The sequence below is a fragment of the Mustela erminea genome, chromosome 5 (assembly GCF_009829155.1).
Source record: "Mustela erminea isolate mMusErm1 chromosome 5, mMusErm1.Pri, whole genome shotgun sequence".
Taxonomy (NCBI): domain Eukaryota; kingdom Metazoa; phylum Chordata; class Mammalia; order Carnivora; family Mustelidae; genus Mustela; species Mustela erminea.
In genome coordinates this window covers 99,216,822-99,239,546 of record NC_045618.1, presented here as the reverse complement: position 1 = coordinate 99,239,546, position 22,725 = coordinate 99,216,822, and the positions used below count along the sequence as shown (strand labels likewise).

Sequence of the window (22,725 nt, the reverse complement as noted above, 5' to 3'; positions counted from 1 at the left end):
TCACGTTGCTCCCACCAAGCAAGTTTGTGCCACAAATATGTATCCTGCTACAGTGACATCAATATGTATCTGTTGTAATTCCCAGAGCTGGGCTTGTGTTGTTTGTATTTGCCTTCAAAACAAATGTATTACCTGGGGCGCCTGGGTGGCTCAGTGGTTTGGGCTGCTGCCTTCGGCTCAGGTCATGATCTCAGGGTCCTGGGATCGAGCCCCGCATTGGGCTCCCTGCTCCGCAGGAAGCCTGCTTCCCTCTCTCTCTCTCTCTCTCTCTCTGCCTGCCTCTCTGCCTACTTGTGATCTCTGTCTGTCAAATAAATAAATAAAATCTTTAAAAAAACAACAACAACAACAAATGTATTACCATTCCTTATCTTCAGCAGAACTAAACATACTTTGTACTTAGTATTTTTTCAACTGTTGGTCTCTCCTTTGTCAAAGTTTGGTAAATGACTAGTTTCCATACTCCTTCCTCATTTTTCTACCCTTCTGTAAGTACAACCAGAAACAATACTTCACTGGTTCTTTTCCAATACTACTGGGTTCACTTCTGACTCTCATGTAGTTGGTGCAAACAACAGCTGGTGGGAAAAGCTGGTTTGAAAACACTGCAAGTTTTCAAATTCTGTCGGTAGAATTCCATAACTTTTATAAAACACTAAAAAATCTGTCTTTTTTAGTTTACAAGTGATATATTGTTTGTGCCAATAATGTTTTAAGGAACACAGAAACAAAGAAAGAAGTGAAATTCATAGATTGAGAAATTGTTTTCTAATTATTTTCCTTGCATATCTGTATTTAAATAGATTGTATTCCACATCAGGTAGTTATGTATTTTTTCAAGTGTATTCAGGAATTGTCTCCCAATATAAATATTTCTACTTTTGTATTTTTAAAATGGCTGTGTGGCATTCCATTGTACAAATATACCACAGTTTCTTTCTTTAGTTCCCCACTGATAAATATTTAGATTGTTTCTACTTTTTCTCTATCTCTAACAAGACTAAAATGAACAACCACTTGCATAAATATTTCCATAGGATAAATTCCTAAGAACATAGTATTTCTCTAGGAGCATGGCCAGTTCTTCCTTCCCCATGTTTGTTTTTGTTGTAGCCTTGTGGAGAAATGAAGCTTTGGTGAATGTTGATGGTTTGGCTTCTTGGACTGTCCCAAGTATTAGAAGAGCCGTAGCAGGAAGGATGGTTCAAGTGTTGAGAATGCCAGAAAGAGATCTGTATTCTCTCTTCATCATCTCTACCATCTCCCATGTAGCCGAAGATGTTTTTAAAAATCAGTTTGATCTCTTCATTATCACACAGCAGTTGTTTATGTTTCTCTCGTTTTAATTTTATTATTAGGACATTAGGGTCCTAATTAGGGTCACAGTATACCCTTCCCCCAAAATCTTCGAAGGAAGAGATAGGAGATGGCTTTCTGAGAGTTATTTTGTGAAACCATCAGGGCAGAGGTAACCTTTCAGGCAAAACAACCTCAAAGAGATAAAATGGCTGCCAGGCTTGTCAGATTGGACTGATTGTATATGTTTTATCTAATGTCAAGACCTTCCTAATTTGGGGATGGGTGTAAGTAAGTAAGTAAGTAAGTAAGCTAGCTGAGGCTAATGACAACAACCAACTGCTTACTTTCCCTCGTCCCAAGGTTCTTGACTCACCAGACAGCATTCTGATTAGAACTTGCCTTGGTTTATGGAATTGTCTGCAAGGAAAGCATAAGCTGGCACTCAGAATTTGGACATGGAAGCAGACTCCTCCAAAGCTTTTGTTGGTTGAATATCTTCATATTTATCTGAGATGGTATAAGGCAGAGGGCATGGTGATGACAACGCTCAACATGGCTGCTCTTGGGTCAGGCTGTTCCAGTCTGGGTGGGCTGTTTTCAGGGCCTCGAATGCTGTTATCATGTGGCATACCCCTTCCCCATCCTCCTGGAGATTCCCATCACTTCCCTCCGGTGTGGCAAGTGTCCAGTGTTCTTTGTTTCAAGTGATTTTCTTATATGGTTTCCTTCTTTTTTATTGGGTGTATCCTCCAGGGCCTTCCTCAGAAACTGTGTATGAGACGTTTAAAAAGACAAAGATTTGAGCAGAAGTCCTGTTTGTTTATTTCCAGAAGCTTAGGGAACCCTCTCTTTGTTCACAGAATTCTGAATTATGAGAATCACGGGCCTTACTTTTCTTCCCTTGTTTTGGCACTTGGTAAGCTCCTTCTGTCTGAGAAAAAAATTTGAATTGTCTTGTTGCTGATTTCCTGGGCTTTGGTTTCTCTATTTTCTTGTTCTGGGCCTTTGGTTATTTGGATTCTGGACTCTGAGTGGTTCTCTTGTTTGTTTGTTTGTTTGTTTGTGCGTAAAGAAACAGAAATAATTATCTAATTAATTGGTTAATTAGTTAATTGGGAGATTTTATTTATTTATTTATTTGACAGAGAGAGACTCAGCGAGAGAGGAACACAAGCAGGGGCAGAGGGAGAGGAAGAGGCAGGCTTCCTGCCAGCAAGGAGCCTGATGCGGGGCTTGATCCTAGGGATCATGACCTGAGCCACCCAGGCGCCCCAAGCAAGTGAAGTTTATTAAGTAAAGATAGAGGAAAAGCTCTCAAGAATGAGAGGGGTCCTCACAGGTTGTGACAAGGTTGCCAACCAGGCCTTTAGGGTTGGTCTTTTATAGAACTTAAATCCTTTCAACATCTCTATGGATAACATATTCAATGGCTTACTTCCTTTTTAGGGGCTGTTATTCTTTGTGGGTCACAGATGATTATCCTAAAGTCCCCCACCTCCCGCAAGCCTAGGGCAGGGTGGGTCCCAGGTCTTCTTGCTTTTTTATAGTATCTTGTTCTTTTTTCATGGATGCAACAGCTTTCTTTTTTTTTTTTCTGAAGATATTGGGGGTGTTTTTGGTCTTGTTTTTCTTTTTTTTTTTTAACGTTTTCTTCACTCTCTATGGGTTCCCTTTCTTTTAAGTTGCTTTTTTTCTGTTTGTTTTGGTCGCTGCCTTTCTCATTTGAGGTTTTTCTTGGGCCTCATATTGTGTCTGGTTGTGTGCCCCTGGTTAAGAGTAGGATGCTATTGGAAGCTCTGGGTTTCACTGTGGGGCTAGCTGGCTGGTTCATTTGCTGGGGAACCCCAACATCAAAATTTTTGTATCTTTCCTCCTAGGCTTCCCCCCCAAAAGTCTTCCAGTATTTTCCTTTGAACGTGAAGTATGGTTTGTCAGAAGCCAGTAAGGAAGAGGGCTGGAGACACTCAGCATTCAGCAGTTAGTATGTACATAATCATTTAATCCTCTGTTTTTGGAACAGTATCCACAATCTCAGCTGTACCAAATGTCCTTCATTTTATACTCTCCAGAAAACAAAACTTCAGCCTTCTACTAGGTAGGGAGAAGAGTGCTTCCTGTTGGAGTAGAGTAGGGAAGGGATCTAGGGATTTGATGGTTTCCAGAGCAGAGTTTCTCCACTCTTTCCCTCCCACTTCCATAGAATCTTGGCTGCTGGTTTCTGCCCCTTTAAAGGATTCTTTTGGATAAATTGGTTGGTCTCCCATATTCCCCTCTTCAGGCTTAGGTTTTAGCATTCCAGGATGGATTGTCAGTTTGATTCCAAAATGTGTTGCTATTATCTCTTTTGTTCTCTTAGGCCATGTAACATTTTGTTTTGGGGGGGAAAAAAATCTCTCAGTGCAGTTGCAGTCAGGTTTGGAGAGGGAGTGCAATTAGATAGGTTTGCTCAATCCACCACCTTAATCCAGAAGTCCTTTAAAATACTTTCTTCTGTTGGCTCAGATAATACTTTTTTCCCCGAGTGTCACCCTGCTTTCCTCCCTGCTCAACCTCAGTCTCTGGCTGAATCCCTCTCTGCCTTCTGACCTCTACCTGTTGTGGGCCTCAGGACTTTGACTCTCTTCTTTTGCTGTATTCACTCCTGAAGCGGCTTATCCAGTCCTCTGGCTCCAAACGCCATCCATAGGCTCATGCTTCCCAGCTTGACCTTCCTTATGAATTCAGAACAGCTCCCCCAGAATATCCTTTGGATATCCGATAAACAACTCAATATATCCCCTCTTCCCTCCTCAAAAATAGCTCTCCTATCAATATTCCCCTGCGGAAAGAGCCGCATCATAGACCAGCCACTCAAGCTAAAAACCTTGGTGTCATTCCTTGATTCCTCTGTCTCTTATATCCAATATTTCAGAAAATCCTGAAGACTCTCCTTTTATTTTTTTTTTAATTTTTATTTTTTTCTTTTAAGACTCTCCTTTTAAAATATAGTATAAATTTGGTCACCATATTTGAGATGTTGACTTAAGCAGAGAGGCTTCCTGGAGCATCCTACTGAAGAATGCGCTCCTTCCTGCCCAGCACCCTCTATACATATGTGTATATCCAATTCCAACCCAACACCACCGAACAGATTCTATTTTTCTCCCTTCCCACATTTGTACTCCCTTCTTTGGCAAGGAAAAACTTGGCTCCTATCATCATCCGCTAAAATGGATCTTAGAGATAGAGTCTGAGGCCTTTCAGAGAAGGCTTTTCAGAGAAGGAACGGAGTAGTAAAGAAGTGAGTTGTTAACTCAGGATGACACTAGGGGGTTTTGATGTTTGAGGATTATGTCATAATGTGCTCAGCCTTAGATGAGCATTGCTAATATGCTATTATAATTTATCTTTAAATACTCCTTTTGCATAATTTCTTTTGGGATATGTTTTTAGAGACTAAAGTGTCCTGGGACTGATAACCTTAATTTATAAGTCATTAAATAATCAAAATATATTCCATTTTTTTCTGGACAAAAAGTGGAGCCTGGAGGGAAGCATTTTCCCTAGAATGTCCTCCTCTTAGTTGTATTTTTCTAGGCCTTCTTTCTAAACAGGTGAGTTTTCCTAGCATTGTACCTCTGCAGCATTAGGACGAGGGAGAGAAGTTGGAGAGAGGCAACTCCAAGCCCAGGGACATGGTTCTGGTCCAGAAATGTCCCCTCTCTTCTTCCTGGCAGTGGCCTCTTCATTTCCTCCACATTGGCCCATCCTCTGATCTTCTTGAGAGGATTTCCTGAACATCTGGTCTGTGACAACAGTGACCCCAGGGCTTCTCCCAGAGCCTAGAAGTGACTTGTTTTGGTCACCTTAACACAACTACTCCAGAGTTTCCCCCCTGGTTTACTTATTAGTTCTGGCTGAGGACCATACCACCATAGTTTAATGTTTGATTCATAAAAACAGTAAGTTCTGTTTGGGTGAGGGGCTCTAAAAATAAATGTGCTCTCTATATAGTCATTTCACTCATTGCCTAATGTATTTTTTAAATGCTCCCGGAAGAGGCAATGGACACTGGGGAGGGTATGTGCTATGGTGACTGCTGTGAATTGGTGACTGCTATGTGCTGTGGTGAGGGCATGTGCTATGGTGAGTGCTGTAAGACTGATGATTCATGGACCTGTACCCCTGAAACAAATAATACATTACATGTTAATATTTTTTAAAAAGGTATTAAAAAAAAGAAGAAGAAGGGGTGCCTTTTTCTAATTCACATGAAGGATCTGCTGGGGCTCTTGGTTGCCCTGGTTGTCTAAGCCGAGCATCAGGGAAGAGGTTCCAGGAGCAGCGGGAGCACATTTAGATGCTGTGGTAGAGGACAGGGCAGAAACACAGGGCCAGTGGATGCAGCTAGCTACCAGAGAGAAGCAACGTGAGGAAAGAACCAAGATGCCTATGTGAGGTTTTTGGGTTTTTTTGTTTTGTTTTTTAAGATTTTATTTATTTATTTCACAGACAGAGATCACAAGTTGGCAGAGAGGCAGGCAGAGAGAGAGAGAGGTGGAAGCAGGCTCCCTGCTGAGCAGAGAGCCCAATGCAGGGCTCAATCCCAGGACCCTGGGACCATGACCTGAGCCGAAGGCAGAGGCTTTAACCCACTGAGCCACCCAGGCGCCCCCTCCATGTGAGGTTTTTAATCATTATACACTTCTGTCACACGGTGTGCGAGGTAAACCTCTTCCCTATCAGCAGTAAAATCTTCATCACCTGCAAAAAAATGCTTCCTGGGAATTATGGAGAAACCATGTGCCCATGCATGAAAAATGAATTCTGGGGGCGCCTGGGTGGCTCAGTGGGTTAAAGCCTCTGCCTTTGGCTCTGGTCATGATCCCAGTGTCCTGGGATCGAGCCCCGCATCGGACTCTCCACTCAGCAGGAAGCCTGCTTCTCTCTCTCTCTCTCTCTCTCTCTCTCTGCCTGCCTCTCTGCCTACTTGTGATCTCTGTCAAGTAAATGAATAAAATCTTAAAAAAAAAAAAAAAAAGAATTCTGTCTCAAGGCATCAGTTTGGGGCAACTTGAAAAATACAAAATAAAAATAAAAAGAGCAACACCTCTTTTGCTGTATATGAACTAACTTTCCATCCACCAAAAGCTCCTTGTGGAAGCGGAGCTCATGTTAACAGGCAGGTTTCCCGCGGCATTACAGGTGGTGGAGGTAGGTGTCATAAAGACTTTGGGAAACCCCCATGAGTCTTCACGGTCCCTTCCTGTCGAAGATGTTCACCTTGCCCATACCTCACAGTCCCTAGAACCCCGCAGTGTGCTGAGCCCGTGTCCTTCACATTCCATGATGCTCTGTGAGTTAGATGACTGGATGTGTCACTCCCGAAGCCTGTCTTACTTGTTGTTTTCTTTTTTTGAGCTGAATTTCGTGGCTACACTAAAAAATGTGTTTGTGTTGCTTCTTTATTTTTATTAGGGTACCAGAACATCTTGTGAAGAGCATAACTTGGCAGACATTACAAGCTGTAAATTTTTGCCATAAACACGATGTAAGTCTCATGATCATCCTTGAAAAATCCGAAGGCTGCCCTTAAGCCGAGGTAGAGCCTTTGCACAAAGTTTATATCCTACTTTTGCCGATGTGCTTTTTCACCCAAGTGTTCTGAAGCCTGGTCGGGGTCCGTAGAGGCTAAAAATGCCAACCTAGCCATTCTTTCTTCTTCAGGTTACAGAAAAGATGTGTTTTTGTGATGTTAAGAAAGTAGTTGTAGATTTATGTGGATGAGATACGACTCACATTTAAAGTGGAACCCCATTCGCTTGGAGTCTGCATTGGTCTGGCACCCCAACAGTGCTATCAAGTTGGGGAGCGGAGGGAACCCCAAGGGGCTCATGCCTGTGGAGTCACAATAGGCGGAGTCCCAGGCACCATGCCCAAATTCCAAATGTTGGTGTCTGTGTTGGTGAGATACGAGTGCCAAGTCTGGAGCACAGAGGCCCCTACCATGAACACTCTGATGCTCCTGGCCAGAGGCAGGCTGGGTGGGGAGCTCAGTGGGCTGCTGCCCAGGAGGTGAGACACCACAGGTGCTGGGAAGGCGGCTGCTCCCTCCAGAATGACAGTACTCACTCCCCAAACTGATGCCCCAAACTCCCTCCCACAGAAGCCAAACACCCATACTAGACCTTCATTTTGGCCACTGGGGCGACTTGCTGCACTATGTCATCTCATCTGCTATCTGGGTCAGTTTAGCTGGTGGGATCTGAAGCCCCTGCCGTGTTCTGTTCTAAGTGATGTTTTCCTCAAGCTGCCTTCCTGGTAGTAGAAAATATGAAAGCAGCCAGCCCTTCTTCCTTTGGAGTCTCCACCTAGCTGAAGGCTACAATCCTCTTCAAAATTCATGGATCCCAGGGAGTGTGGACAACTTATCTTGCTGTTTATAGCAAGTGAGGGTTAGCACTTTCCTGAAAGCAGGTTTTAGGACAGGGGAGCAAGAGAGGAAAGGCCCCAGTGAGGAAAATCGGAGACACTGAAGACAAATACAACACATAACCGAAGTTCCCCAGAGAGTTCCCGAAGCTCTGGTCGGGTGTAGAAACTTGCAAAGAATTCTCAGAACAGAGTAGGAACACATTCTTGCCTACAAGTCCCTCTGACCATCTGTCTTCATGATATCCATGGGTGTACCGTTTATAGGAATATGCAAAGCCAAGGGTAGAGGAATGGTGATCTTGGGGCCATTAATTGCTGAGAACCAGACAGATAGTGATAGAATAATTTAGAAAATGTCTCTCCCCCAAATTTTCCAGAATAATAAAAACCCATGGGGAAACACTGACACTGATCTCTCGCCCTGAAAGTCCTTTGGAGGAAGAACCAGGCCAGGCCCAAGAAGAACCTCTATCCTCTCTCCAAAGTGTAGAAAGTCCAGAATACCCCAGGGTTTCAGCTGCAAGCCAAAGAGGGTCTCTCAGAATGCGAGGGGATCCAACATTCTTCTCCAGATAGGAATCGGCTTGGAAGAAGCAAGGATTATTAGGAACCCCGAACGGGATTTTGACCCAAATGTTGTTTTTATGTAATCTTTAATTAGGTTGTTGATTTGTGCTCTGCCAAGAGAATCGTTATTTAATAAGAAAATCATGTGAAGACTCATAAACTCTTCTAACATTAGCCTGTTAAACAGTGTCAGCTGTGGTTTGGAAACCACAGGTGATTTGAGTCTAAATTATGGAGTGGGGGCCACATCCCGTGGGGGTGGATAGAGCTCTAAGAACTCTTGTGTGTGGGACAGAGCTGACATCTAGCGACTTTCCCCAGAGGCTAAGCGCTGCCTCCCCTTGTTTATCTTGTCAGGACGAATGTCAAGAGCTGGAAGGGAGGTCCCTTGGCAGGCTCCTGATTCCCGCCCTTCTCTTCCCTCGCTTATCTCAGCAGACCCAGGGCTTGTCCTGTTTACCAGACCGACTGTGTTCTGTTCTCAGTTAAACATCTGAACTGTGAATTCTGCTTATGCATCAACTCGCAGCTCCAACAGCCTGATGCAGGCCTCACCCAGAGCTTTTTCATGTTTTCCCTTTGCTCTAGGCTTCCCAGATTAGGTATAGAGCACCCAGTTAAACTTGAATTTCAGATAAAGAGTCATAACTTTTTGGTATAAGTATGTCCCAAAGACTTCATGGGGGGGTATACTTATATTAAAAACTTTATTGTTTATCTGGCTACCCTACTTGTCATTTTTCCTTTCTTCCTTTTTGGTCCTTTTGGGCCCTTTAGGAATTTGGGATAACTCAGGCCATAAGGAGTATGGTAGTAGATTTATTTTAGGCTGCTCTTTTGCAGCTTTTTATCCAAAAGGCCAGTTGGAGGTTTTAATGATTTCGCCAGGATTTGCTAAATATTCATGAGTTCTATTTATCTCATATATTGTAGTTGCTCCTTGATAATCTGTTTTTGTTTTGATTTTTTATGACTAGTGCATACATAGAGATGTGAAGCCAGAAAATATCCTTATCACAAAACATTCAGTGATTAAGCTCTGTGACTTCGGATTTGCTCGACTTTTGAGTGAGTATCAATGTTTCCTTAAGTGATTGTAAAAGACAGAAAGATTCTTTATACGAGAAAGGCTCTAGGTGCTGTGGAAAGCTGATTTTTATATATTTTGGGCTTGAGCTTGCCCTAAGTTACAATTCCGTAATTACTGAAAACATGTAGATACATATAGTGTTTTAAAAATGTATGCTATATGTAAATTATACCGCAGTAAAGAGGTTATTAAAAAAGTATGTTGTTCTCCTAGTCGCTAACTTTTTTTTTTTTTTGCTAAAATAGTACTTCTGAGAAGCAAGATGTACTATTTTAGAAGAGTGGTTTTCAACTTTGACTACAGATTAGAATCATCTGGGGGAACTGTAAGCTATAACTATAAAACTCTACTGATACCTTTTCAGTCTCTTCTAGAGAAGAGTTATTCTTCTGGTCCCATTGGACTGAGATGGGACCCAAGAATTAGTGATTTAACAAATACTAAATTTCAACTGATTTGAACATGCAACCAGTATTGAGAACCATTGATTTAGAAAAGCCACAAGATGGGGCATGAACTTGATTTCTTAGGTCTTCCCTCTCCCAGTTTGAATTCCAGTCTTTCATTGTTGTGTCTGTTTTCCATGTGCCATCACTGGTCAGCTGGCCCAAGTGACTACTACACAGACTACGTGGCCACCAGGTGGTACCGTGCCCCTGAACTCTTGGTGGGGGACACACAGTATGGGCCCCCAGTAGATGTTTGGGCAATTGGCTGTGTCTTTGCGGAGCTGCTGTCAGGGATGCCTCTGTGGCCTGGAAAATCAGATGTGGATCAGCTATATCTGATCAGGAAGACCTTGGGTAAGTGGTGTTTTTGTCATGTTTTGTGGGAAACTGAATAGTTTTACCTCCATCAGTACAGGACAGAGCCAAGTTCCCAGTCTCATTCAATGCCTTGTACAGTTACAAAGGAGGGATCCTCTAGAACTTTTGTTTAAATAATTCTGTTAATGGTCCACATTTGAGGACTCCTGGCTGCCTCAGTCTCTAGAACATGTGACTTTTGATCTCAGGGTCATGAGTTTGAGCCCTAGTTGGGCATAGACATTACTTTAAAAAAAAAAAAAAAGTGTTCACCTTTGTTTTGATAAAAAGAATTAACGATTGTGAGTACATACTAATTGTCCCAAAAGATGCAAGGTTCTCTTTTCCATATAGTTTGAATGAAGTTCAACTCTGAATAAGGACCATAGCAACAATATAAAAGCTTACATTTCTGTTAGGGCTTAGCAGTTTACAGAATGCAACTGTGTTCTATTTCATTTGTTATGATATGATATTTCACTCTTTGGAGATCCCTGACTCTAGCCTGCCAGGCTAGATTGGGTCATTCAGATGCTGTAGAAGATTCTAAACCTTCTGTGGGTGAGGAAGAAGGGCTGGATCTTCTGGTGTCACTCTTGTCCTCTTTCTCTCTACTCTGGGGGTATGATGGAGGAGGGAGGGGAGGCGGGGAGAAGAGAGCCACCTGGGTGGCTCAGTGGGTTCAGAGTCTTCCTTTGGGTCAGGTCATGATCCTGAGGTCCCAGGATTGAGCCCCACATTGGGCTCTCCGCTCTCCACTGAGGAGTCTGCTTTTCCCTCTGACCTTCCCATCCCCCTTCTTTTCTCCCTCCCCTGCCCCTCCCCTTGCCCTTCCTCCCTGACCCCTGCACTTCCCCCTCCCTTGCTCCCCTGCTCTTGCTCCCTCTCTCACCTTCTCAGCTGTCTCTCTCAAATAAGAAAAAAAAAAAAAAACTAAAAACTAAAAAAAAGTCAGGGAGTTTAGCTACTGCTCCCCAGTTTAAAGCAAACTTCCTCCTCTAAACTTTTGTAGCGCCTGCCCTCACCCTGTCTCCTCTTGTGCTTTTCTCTTCCCAAAGACACAGTCAGCCTCCTGAGGGTGAGGTCATGTCTTAGATTTCACTCTGTCCTCCACCAATGTCTGTACACAGCAGGCAGACCTGTAAGGCGCCTTGGAGGGCTTCCAGATTCAATCTGCATTCCTTTGCTGTTTCTCCCATTGATTTTAGGTCACCCTCTTCACATCCCCTGCTTCCAGTGCTCTGATGGAAGACAGTTACTAAGGTACAAGCAGTGTACTCATGATGAAGCTCCCTGAGATCTGGGGCAAAAGGCAGGAGAGAGTATATTTGGGCCACTTGTACAAAATGGGGCAAGACAGCAGCTTTTGGATTTGACAGCAAGGTGGTTAAGTTTCAAAACAAATCATGAAAATTAGGAACTCCAGTCCAGTAACAGCATTTCTGGGGCCCTGGTTGGGAGGCTTTTATTGTCCACTCTGCTTTGGCAAGGGGCCTGGGTGTGCCCCAGGGGTGCCCTGCTGCATATCTCCTGATAATCTCTGAAAAAATTCCTCTTCACATGTAATATCCCTAGAATTTTACACAAGGGTGATTTTAACTGATTTGTCTGAAATGTGGGCAGAGTGAGCCTCACATAACCCTCTAGAATATAGAAATGTTTCTTTTGTTTTATTGATTCATATTTTAAGAGCTTTCTTTTTCTTTTTTTTTAAGATTTTATTTATTTATTTGACAGACAGAGATCAAAAGCAGGCAGAGAGAGGAAGGGAAGCAGGCTCCCTGCTTAGCAGAGAGCCCGATGCTGGGCTTGATCCCAGGACCCTGGGATCCTGACCTGAGCCGAAGGCAGAGGCTTTAACCCACTGAGCCACCCAGGCACCCCTTATAAGAGCTTTCTAAGCAGTAGATAATATGGGACTTCCAAGTAATTACTATTTGATGAAAGAAGAAAAGGTGGTTCCCATTTGGAAATACATTCCTTCTAGCTAGAAGATCTTCCGTGGTTTCCTCCTTCCCTTCCTCCCTTCCTTCCATCCTTCTCTCCTTTCATCCCTCTTCCTTCTTTCCTCTCTTCCTCCTTCCCTCCCTTCTTTCCTCAAATATTTGTTAACAGGCACTATTCTAAGTGCTAAGCCAATACACTTTTATATTGACCCATCATAATTCAATGAATATGATTTTGTTTTGTACTTGCTGCACTTTAGCTGTTTTTTTAAAAAGGCATTATTTTGTTTATGTGTGTGTATGTGCTTCTGAGCTGTTTGGATTCCCTCAGTACATGGTGAGTCCTTGAGGGGTAATGGCCTCGTAGCGTTCAGTATCCACGAATGCCTCCTCTACACCTGACAGAGGGCTTCGTCCCCTCAGGTCCCAGGATATGCTGGGGAGGGCTGCCTCAGTGCCTCCCTCCGACTGGAAGAGCAGACTACAGCCTTCACTGCAGAGACACAGCACAATGGAGAGAAACCGTATTTGCTAACTTGCTAACCAGTCTCATTTTACCCGCCTCTTTCTTCTTGTCCAAAGGAGATCTCATTCCTAGGCACCAACAAGTATTTAGCACAAATCAGTACTTCAGTGGGGTGAAAATTCCAGACCCTGAAGATATGGTGAGTGACCTGATTTGGAAAGCGCCGGCAAGTCAGGGCAAAGGTTACCAGGGGTGTGAATGGTGAATGATTCTCTTTCCTTGGGGAGTTGCAGGCTAACTGGATGTTAGTAGTTACTCACCTGCCTCAGCCCCGGGGCCCATTCTGCACTGGAAAGTGAGTCTCAACGTGAAAAAGAAAAGTGGGGCAAATTGGCAAACAGACCCTAGCCTTCAGTGAGAATTTAGAAGTTGCTGAGAGCAGAGGCTAGCCAGCATGTTGGACAGGAATGCAGAGCTGCCTGTCCTAACTTCGCCTGTTCAGTCATCATTTTCAGCAGCTGAAGCGATAAGTAGCTCACACCATGAGTTGTCCAGGAAAATCCATCATTGCCCAAGTCCCCTACTCTACCATACTCTTACTGCCCAGAACATGGCGGTGATGAACTTGCTTGGCCATCCTCATTCTGGTATCTGTCCTCTATGGCCAAGGTGGAGAAAATACTCATTTTTTTTTTTTAATTTTTTTAAAGATTTTTATTTATTTATTTGATAGACAGAGAGAGATCACAAGTAGGCAGAGAGGCAGGCAGAGAGAGAGGGGGAAGCAGGCTCCCCGCCGAGCAGAGAGCCCGATGTGGGGCAGAGAGCCCGATGTGGGGCTCCATCCCAGGACCCTGAGATCATGACCTGAGCCGAAAGCAGAGGCTTAAACCACTGAGCCACCCAGGTGCCCCGAAAATACTCATTTTTTAAAACTAAAAAATTTGTGCATACTCTTAACCTGCTTTCAAGAATTTATTGCAGTGGAACCATGAGATGGGGCATAAATATGTGGCATTCTTTTTTCTTTTTTTAAGATGTTATTTATTTATTTGACAGAAATCACAAGGAGGCAGAGAGGCAGGCAGAGAGAGATAGAGAGAGAGAGAGGAGGAAGCAGGCTCTGGGCTGAGCAGAGAACCCCGAAGCAGGGCTCTATTCCAGGACTATGGGATCATGACCTGAGCCGAAGGCAGAGGTTTTAACCCACTGAGCCACTCAGGTGCCCCAATTTGTGGCATTCTTTAATAGAAATTATTTCCTTTAGTGCTCCATCAGTAGGGGATTCATTAAATAAGTTATGGTATATTCTTAAAATAGAAATATCACAGAGCTAGTAAAAATAGATTTATATGTATTCACCTGAAAATATAAAGCCCCACGGTGTATTGCTAAATGAAAAAAAAAAAAAGGTTATAAGACAGTATATATAATTTGACAAAACTTTAACAAATGTTTAATAAATACACAATGCATGTATACATGTATTTACATATATAAATATAAAATAACATGACAACTTCTGTAAAATCATGCAAAGATTTTTACATCCATGAAATAAATGGTTAGCAAGGACATATACCAAAATATTAAGAGTGGGTATTTCTTCATGGTGGTGTGATTTCTTTCTCTCTTTACATTTTTAAATATTTTTTGAATGTCCTCTGATGAGCCTATATTATAATCAAAAAATATTTCAGAGCACAGTTAAGGTTTGTGAAATCATGATTTTCTACTGTCTGAGGAAGGCATTTTCAAAGTGAAACCAAGGCTCTGATTGCTCAGTCTCCAGATGGAAGTTCTGTCAAGTTCCATTTGAGTCCAGCCTCTTGGCTTGTCCCACAGTTGGAGGCTTTCACCGTCCCCACTGCCTCCTGCCCCTGCATCCCTAGGAACAGGAAAAGTGGGTCATGCTGGGAGCATGCTGGGACGGAGAGGCAGGAATGACACCTGGCATATGGGAGGTGACCCAGTTGGCTCCCTCGTGACCTGGACATTCCCAGTTCCACACTAAATGTCACTTAGTGATTTCCTGCTTGCTTGTCCACCAGTGAAGACTCAGAAACAACACAAGCTTTATAAATGTAAAAAGGTTCCCAAAGTTTCCCAGAGGCAGTCCTGCAGGGGATTTCCTGTTGACAGAAACACAGGAAGACAATGCGGGGGCTGCCTGCCCTACTGGAACATCTGTGCCCCAGCCCTTCTGCCGGTCATTCTCCCTGCCTGAGGGAGGCCTTCGGGCTGCCGAAGCCAGCAGGATGGGCCCTCCTATCTAGGCCACCCGGCCAGCCTCATCCCAGGCCTTGCTGCTGAGACAGCAGAGCTCAGTGTCAGCAATGCCCTGTCAGTCCCCAGCAGTGCTTAGATTTAAAATGCAGAAACAACAAGAGAGGGTTGTGATTTTTTGTTTTTTTCTTTGTTTTTTTAAAGATTTCTTATTTATTTATTTATTTGTCAGAGAAAGATGCAGTGAGAGATGGAACACAACCAGGGGGAGTGAGAAAGGGAGAAGGAGGCTCCCCGCCTATCAGGGAACCCGATGCAGACCGATCCCAGTACCCTGAGATCATGACCTGAGCCGAAGGCAGATGCTTAACCCAATGAGCCACCCAGGCGCCCCAACAAGAGAAATAATGAAGCTAAGGGGGGCGAGGGAGACTCCTTTCAAGGTTCTAATATAAATCTGCTGTAAGAATTGGTTCTAATACAAATCTGCTGTAAGAATTTTTTTTCCCCAGTGATCTTAAGGAAACTCTGAAACTGAGGCTCTTATCTCTTACCCTTATCAGTGATTAGTAAGTGCACACTGGGAATTCGGTGGTTTGGGAGCTGATTCCCCGTCCAAAAGAACTCTGGGCACAGCACCCAGAGTCGTATTTCGTTAGATGAGCCTGGCCAGTCACTCCAGCCTCGGGCTCACAACTGTCATTTTTTATCCTTGCCCTGCGCTCCAGCAGCCCTCCTTAATTAGCCTCTGTTAGTGGTGTCTCTCTGTGACTGGCCGGTCTGTCCGCCAGACATTCGGCATTCCTCCTGCTTTATAGTGCTAGTTATTCCTGATTGTCTCCAGCATGTGACTGAAGCAAAATAGCCTTATATGGCCAAAGGGAGATTGATGAATGCCTGCCCTGGAGACTCTTTAAACAGTAAGATGAATAGGGAAACAGCAGGCTCTTGTGGGAGGAGAAAACAGTGTTTATTCCAGAAAGACCTAGAGGCATCTGTTCACCTAGGTAGGGGAAAACAAAAATCTATTTTGAAGCTTCCTTTATGTAACTGTCAATAAATGCAAAAACCGGGACCTCTTTTAAATGCCAATATAAATGCCAAAAATTGTTCTGAGGAAAGGCAAGTTACAGAAATTGAGGCCGCAGAAAAGAAACAACACAAGTGCTTCACAAGTGGTTTTTTTTTCTCTCATTAATTAATGTTCCCTCATAAGGTGCTACCTGTGTCAGGGCTTTGGGAAGTGAAGGGAGTGGTGAGGAGGAAAATTGGGAAAAGAAGTTTGGAGGTGGAGAGAGAAGGAGCTTGTGAAACTGGCAGCAGGAGGTTGTTTCAGCTGGGAGGTGGGTGAGCAGAGGGTGGAGAAGGCGAGGAAGGTGCCCGGAAGTTGCTTCATTCACTCAGGAGACATTGATCTGAGGTCACGTTATCTTTCAATACCCTCTGTAAATAAAACCCCCTTTTCTTTTCTTCTTTTTAAAACAGGAGTCACTTGAATTAAAATTTCCAAACATCTCTTTTCCTGCCCTGGGGCTCTTAAAGGTAAAATCAAGGCGACCAGGAAGCACGCAGTAGCTGGTGTTGGGGGGTGGGAGCGGTGTCTGAATGATTACTGTCACTCCATGAATGGAAAAGCATTCCTTTGAGAGTTCTCCTTTTCCTTTGAGAAGTATAAATACTTTCAATTTTTATTCACATTCAGTTACAAAGAAAACATCTGTAGGTGTTTTTCACTTTAAAGAAACCCAACGTTTTGTACTTGAAGTCTAGTTTACAGAAAATAGAAACTTCAGATGGATAGTACTTGTTTTACAAAAAGATCCTTTTCTTCAAAAAATGTTGGGCTATAGGATCCATTTATTTATTTATTTGCGGGGGGGGGGGTAGCCGGGGTGGGGGGCGCTGGCAGAAAGCAAGGTTTATTGAGCGATAGCCAAGTGATAGTACAAAGCTCCCAAGGAGAAAGGGGACCCCAGGGGGTTGCCCCGTAAGATCCATTTAAATAACCAATCCCTAGTATACGTTTTTTGTTTTGTTTTGGTGCAAAAAAGGTGGTTTTATTAAAGCATGGGTGTAGAACCCATGGACACAAAGAGCTGTCAATCCCCACCCCCGCCCAGTATACTTGAAGTAGGTTTTGATTTTAAAACTTTGATTTTTCAGACCTATATAACCCTTATGTAAAATCAGGTACCAAGTAAAACATTTGCATTACAATCCATTTCAAAGTGTTTAATACATTTACTGACGCATTTATAATATAATAAAAAAATTGAGACAGTTCCTTGGGGTATATAATTGTGAGATTTAATCTGTCCAAGTATGAGCCTTCTGGCCTACTTAATGCAAATAGTTAAGAATGATGTAATACAAAGGCATGTATATTATGCCTCTCCTTCCATGCGTGCATATGTGTGCTGTAATGCATAGAGTATTTCTGGAAGAGTATACCAGAGAAAAAGGAGAAGCTGAATCTGGAAGGGGGAACGGAAGAACAGAGAGCTGAGGAGACTTGGCTATATTCCGTATGAATTTTAATTTTTACCACATGTAGGTCTTATTTTTTAAATAAAAACCTGTATTTTTACAAAGTATACACAAGGGACCAAACTGGTTAAGTGGATTATTCCAGTTGGATACTGAGGCGAACTCAAAAATCATGTCCTACTCCCTCAGGGCAGAGCGCCAATTGCCTCCACAACAGAACAAGGTGAAGAAAAGATTTTTTGGTTACTATTTCTAGAAACTATTTATTTACTTATTTTGTGGTTATCCATTTAGAAGTAATTGTGGAAGGAACTCAAATCACAATTGGTGTGGGGTTTTTTTTTTTCCCCTAATTTCCCCCCTTCCTGTTCCCAGCCCATGGGTTTGACCTCTCAAGAACAAAAAAATAATAATAAGTTAACACAGTTTTAAAGTAAGACCGGGGACTTTTTCTGTTCTTGTAGGGCTGCCTCCACATGAATCCTGCCGAGAGATGGACATGTGAACAGCTGTTGCAGCATCCCTATTTTGACAGCATCAGAGAAATGGGCGCTTTGGCCAAAGAGCTTGATGGGCCACTAAGGAAGACCCTGAGACAGAGCCGAAAGCACCTGCCTGGGGTAAACACGGGGCGCTCTTTCACGGAAGCATCTGGGTTGCACTTTCAAAAGATCTCAAGTCTGCCACCTGGTGCAGAGAATCTGTAGCTTGGCTGGAGGTGGCAAGTGCGGCTTGCTGTCCCACACCCTCATTCCAGCACCAGGAGAAGGGACCCCCTGTCTCTCAGCCAGGGCACCAGACACGTCTGAGTCCGATGGCCCCTTCTCCCTACATCCTGCAGGTGTCCTTGTCCCACAGTTTCTTCCCTGCTGCCACAAAGCGGCCCCTCGGGGCCGGGGCTGGGGGATGATGGGTGGGTGTCGTGCATGAGTCCCCCGGAGCCTGCTTTTTGTGCTCTGGAGAATGAAATCCAGTTTATCCCAGGCAGCTCTCTGTCATCATCTTACTTTCGGTATTGACTGACATTCCAGAATGATCCAAAAATGGAACGAGTTTCCCCTCGAATCCTTTAATATTAAGAGTTGGCTAGGGTAGATTTGGTGATTTCGTGCTCTCAGTGATATCAATGGAACAGCTTATTTTATCAGAGAAAAGCATCCCAGCTGCACACAGGGAGCCCATGAAGAACATGATTGGATGAAGTTAGGCAAAGTAGCCTTATGTTAAGCATCTTGTTATAAGCCAAAAGCTCTAGTAATTTAGAATGGACTATAGCTGGAACCATAACTAAGCTGAGCTGGCTACTCCCAGTCCTTTCTGGATCTGCTTAGGGAGCCCTTAATCTATAAATTATTATGTCCTAGTCTTTCCTTTGGCAGCCTTCGCTGCCCTGTGTGCTGAGTGGCATCTGGGTGGTGTATGTGAGGTTTGGAGGAGAGAAGAGGATGGACAGTCCCTTAGGAGCAGGTACAGCATAAACTGCAGGGTCCTGAGATAGACCAGAGTTACAAAATTAAGAAAGCTTTATTTTATTCTGTCATGTATGACCCAGGTAACAAAACAGGCTGGAATACATGACCCCAGAGTTACCACTTAGTTTGTTGTTCCTTTGTGTCCAAAGCAAAGGATCTTGATAGGAATATTTCTACTTGAATTAATAGGGGAACCCACTAATTGATGTATTGCATTTAGGTCTTGAAGGATTCAACTGTTTGAAGTATTAAAAAGTAACCACTTTGCAGATACCTAAGGCCATGTAGTACAAAATACATATATTTTTTGTATTTTCTCCTTTCGTTTGATATTGACAATAAACTCAAACATTTACTGGGAGCATGAAGGGAGCCATTTTGTCTTTCTAACAAAGGGGTAAGGGGGCAAATCACTTAAGTGCTCCAGATGTCAGCTTTCTTTGCTGTTAAGACAAGCATTGGCTTAAATGATCCCTGAGGTCCCAGCAAGCTCTTACCTCCTATAAATCTATTTTTTCCAATAATGTTAGTCAATTTTTCTTTTTCATATTCTCTAAATTTTCTTGAATGTGCGTATTTTGCTTTTTAATATAAAGTAAATCTTTAAAAAGAAAAAGGGAACACATTTAAGCATTTTTGTTCTCCCTCAGGTCCTAGATTCTGTGCAGAGAAAGTATTTCTGTGCTGAAAAATTGACTGACTTACCTCTTTTGTGATATGTACTCAACAACGAAAAGAGTGCACGGCATTGAACCTCACCCTGTGTTTCGTATTTGCAGTTGCAGGCCCTTCCTCAGCTGACCAGCAGCGGCTTCCTTCCAGCTTTGGATAATAAGAAGTACTACTGGAATAGGAAGAAAATGAACTACCAATTTCCAAACATTTAAGGAGCTTGGAGCTAGATGATGAAAAAGGAGTTAGTCAATGATTTGGAGAAAATGAAACATATACATTTGTTTGAAAACAATCACCATGTCGAAAGGATACCAGGAGAAAACACAAGTCACAAACCGGGGGAGGCCACCTGGCAGAAGAGAAAGGAAACTTCCAGAGGCAGCCTTCCAGGCTTCACGATGGTGACCAGAACAGAAATACTTGTTTGGATTTTCACTTGCATTTTTGTTGTATCTAAGTAGCTGAGCTAATGGACAGAAATATAAACTGTACCTACTATCCCTATCTTTGGCAAAATTAGAAATGTAGGAAGGATTTATGCTTTTATTGTACCATACGCAACAAGTGAGAAGTGGATTACAAAATACCCAGATGTATTTCTTGCAGAGATTTGCCTTGAGTCCTATACCCTGCCTTTTCAGACTGTCTCAACATCGTATTTAAGAAGTTTTAGTTCCTGAAATCAAAATGCTTATAATTCTATTTCCTGCTTGCTCTATATTTAGATTTTCATATTTTTAAAACATTTTAGACTATTGAAGAGTCTTTCAAAATAATTAAAATCATGGATTATCGTAACAGCATTATTTGCTTGCATATTTAATGTAACAAATGTCTACATTTGTAGACATTTGTTACATATACTTTTGTCATTACCTTTAGTAAAGGCTGCACCTTAGTCATTTTTGCAGGCAGGATGGGTTTTTATAACCCCTCCCCAGGTGACCCAGTTCCCTTTACGAACTGGTGTGAAGCCTGGCAGCTGACTAAGGCTTGAATCAAGGGGTAGAACAAGACCTACAGGCTTCACGGGAAGTGAGCCTATCAGCCTGAAAGTAATTAGTTCTTCATTCTCTCCAGCTCCGCCTCAGGCTTGGAGACAGATTTACAGGCAGGACTATCTATAATGATCTGGGCTCTGCAAGAAGTTGCTTGTTGAGTTCTTCTTTGGACCATGAAAGACTTTAGGTTGTACACTGATATTGTCCTGGAAATAACCTTTGATATTGTATGTGTGTGTATATATACACATATAAATACATACACATATGTGTGTATGTGTATATATATATACTGTGCTAAGAATTGGCAACAACTGTTAAGAAAGTAGTCCAAAACGATTCTGAGTATTCTTAGCTTTGTATCATGATACTTAACATGATGACATGTTATTAGCTTTGACTTGGCCTGCGCCTCCTATTCCAAAAGATTTTTCATCCTCATCCCCTGAACACAAGGGCAGGATGAAGCTCACATCTGTTTCTTGTAGCTCACTGCCAGTTTTGGTTGGTGTGCTGCTGCTGCTGTTTCCTCAGTGGTTCCCAGCCATGGTCTTTGAAAAGGTATTATACTGTCTCTTCAAAACCTTCTCCTCTTCTCTTATTAGTTTACTGCTCTAGTAACTTCCTTCATGACAGCATTTGTCTTTATTCACTTACTGCTAAGTAACTCACCAAATTCAGGCATCTGTTCAATAATTTTGGCTACTTCAGCCAGTTTAATGATATCCTAAGACTCCCTGATGTGTGTAGCTTCTTGCAAAGAGCTGACCCTGGGTTAAATACCAGTCGCAGCAGTATCTAATTCTTCTTATTTGGCTTTGATTCAAATGACAAGGAAGGACATCCCACTTCTGTTTACATTTTCTGTTTTCCTTTTTAACCCAAAACAATGCATTTGACGAGGCAGATGGCTGTAACTGCCTAATTCATTCCGTAGTTTTATAGAAAACCATTCAGAATATAAAAGTAGTTCTGGACTAAATTGCAGTGAATCAGTTGCCTCACCACACAATAATCAAATCCGAGATGGAAGCATTCATTTTTTCTAATGAGTTCTATTAAATATGTACCAATGCTTAATTTAACCACATCTGTAATCCTTCGTCCAGCACGGAATCACCGTTTCACATGATACTGTTCTATAGCTTAGTCTTTTTTTTTTTTTAATTTACTGTGTTCTGATTTTATAATTGACAGTGAAAATTTTATTTATAAATAGTATATCATTTATGGCATGTGCTATTTACATAAGCTGGCTTCTAAACACAACAAAAATTCATTTTTTTCCCAAATGCTGCATCATACACTGTTTATTTTAAAACTATTTCTAGTCAAGGTTATAGTTAAGAGTATAATGTTCAAACCAAACATACAGAAATCTACAAACAAGTTGGCATATCATTAATAGTAATAGAACCAGGGCCATTTCAGGGTAAAAATAAAGATCTGTTTTTATCAATATCTGATATTGTCACTACTTTCTAGATATAAACTGAATTTTGCACTTATACTTCATTTTGATGTCCCTTGAACTCATAGGAAGAGGTAACCAATATGTATGGGGGAATAAAAATTAGTTTCTAACTGACATGTTAAAATTTCCTATTTAAAGCAATCTTTTAATTTAAGCAAAAAAGAAGTATAACCGGGCTGGTCTTCATGATCATTTCCTCTGTTCTACTGTAGTTGGCAAAACTATTTGAATTCAGCCAAGTATTTATGTCTAGTTTTAATAAAACCCTAGACTAAGATTACAAAATAGACAAATTAGCCAAAGAAAGGTGTATGTTATAAAGAACACAGGAATGTAGGATCATGGAAATGCATGCAAATCCTGGGAAGCGATACAAATGCCTCAACAACCACCGAATGCCTTTCATCATTGACTCCACCAACGAATCTGAAATTTAGCTTTTACTTTATCATAATTGCACTTTTATGGTAACATGCTTCAATAACTTTAAAGTAAAAGGTAACAGTAATATGAATTACTGATAAAGTACAATAAGTATCTGTGTTGCATGTTTAAATCACTTAATTTTTTTAGTTTTTTTAATATATTTTTTAAAGATTTTATTTATCTGACAGAGAGAGAAAGAGACCACAAGTAGGGGAAGAGGCAGGCTCCCAGCTGAGCAGGGAGCCTGATGAGGGGCTGAATCCCAGGACCCTGGCATCATGACCTGAGCCTAAGGCAGATGCTTAACCTACTGAGCAACCCAGGTGCCCTAAATAATTTTTTTTTTTTTTTTAAGATTTTATTTGACAGGCAGAGA

At 42.2% G+C, this 22,725-nt stretch overlaps 1 protein-coding gene across 1 annotated transcript in view; it reads left to right on the top strand.

The window, feature by feature from the left end:
- CDKL1 (cyclin dependent kinase like 1) overlaps positions 1–21,905 on the top strand; it is a 52,666-nt gene extending 30,761 nt beyond the window's left edge. Inside the window, exons 4-10 of the mRNA XM_032344190.1 lie at positions 6,757–6,829; positions 9,258–9,348; positions 9,973–10,173; positions 12,705–12,787; positions 16,300–16,356; positions 17,766–17,921; positions 19,553–21,905. Of these exons, the coding sequence (XP_032200081.1) occupies positions 6,757–6,829; positions 9,258–9,348; positions 9,973–10,173; positions 12,705–12,787; positions 16,300–16,356; positions 17,766–17,921; positions 19,553–19,660 (769 nt within the window). The 3' untranslated portion in view covers positions 19,661–21,905. The remainder of the gene's footprint in view (positions 1–6,756; positions 6,830–9,257; positions 9,349–9,972; positions 10,174–12,704; positions 12,788–16,299; positions 16,357–17,765; positions 17,922–19,552) is intronic.
- Positions 21,906–22,725: the final 820 nt, after the last annotated feature.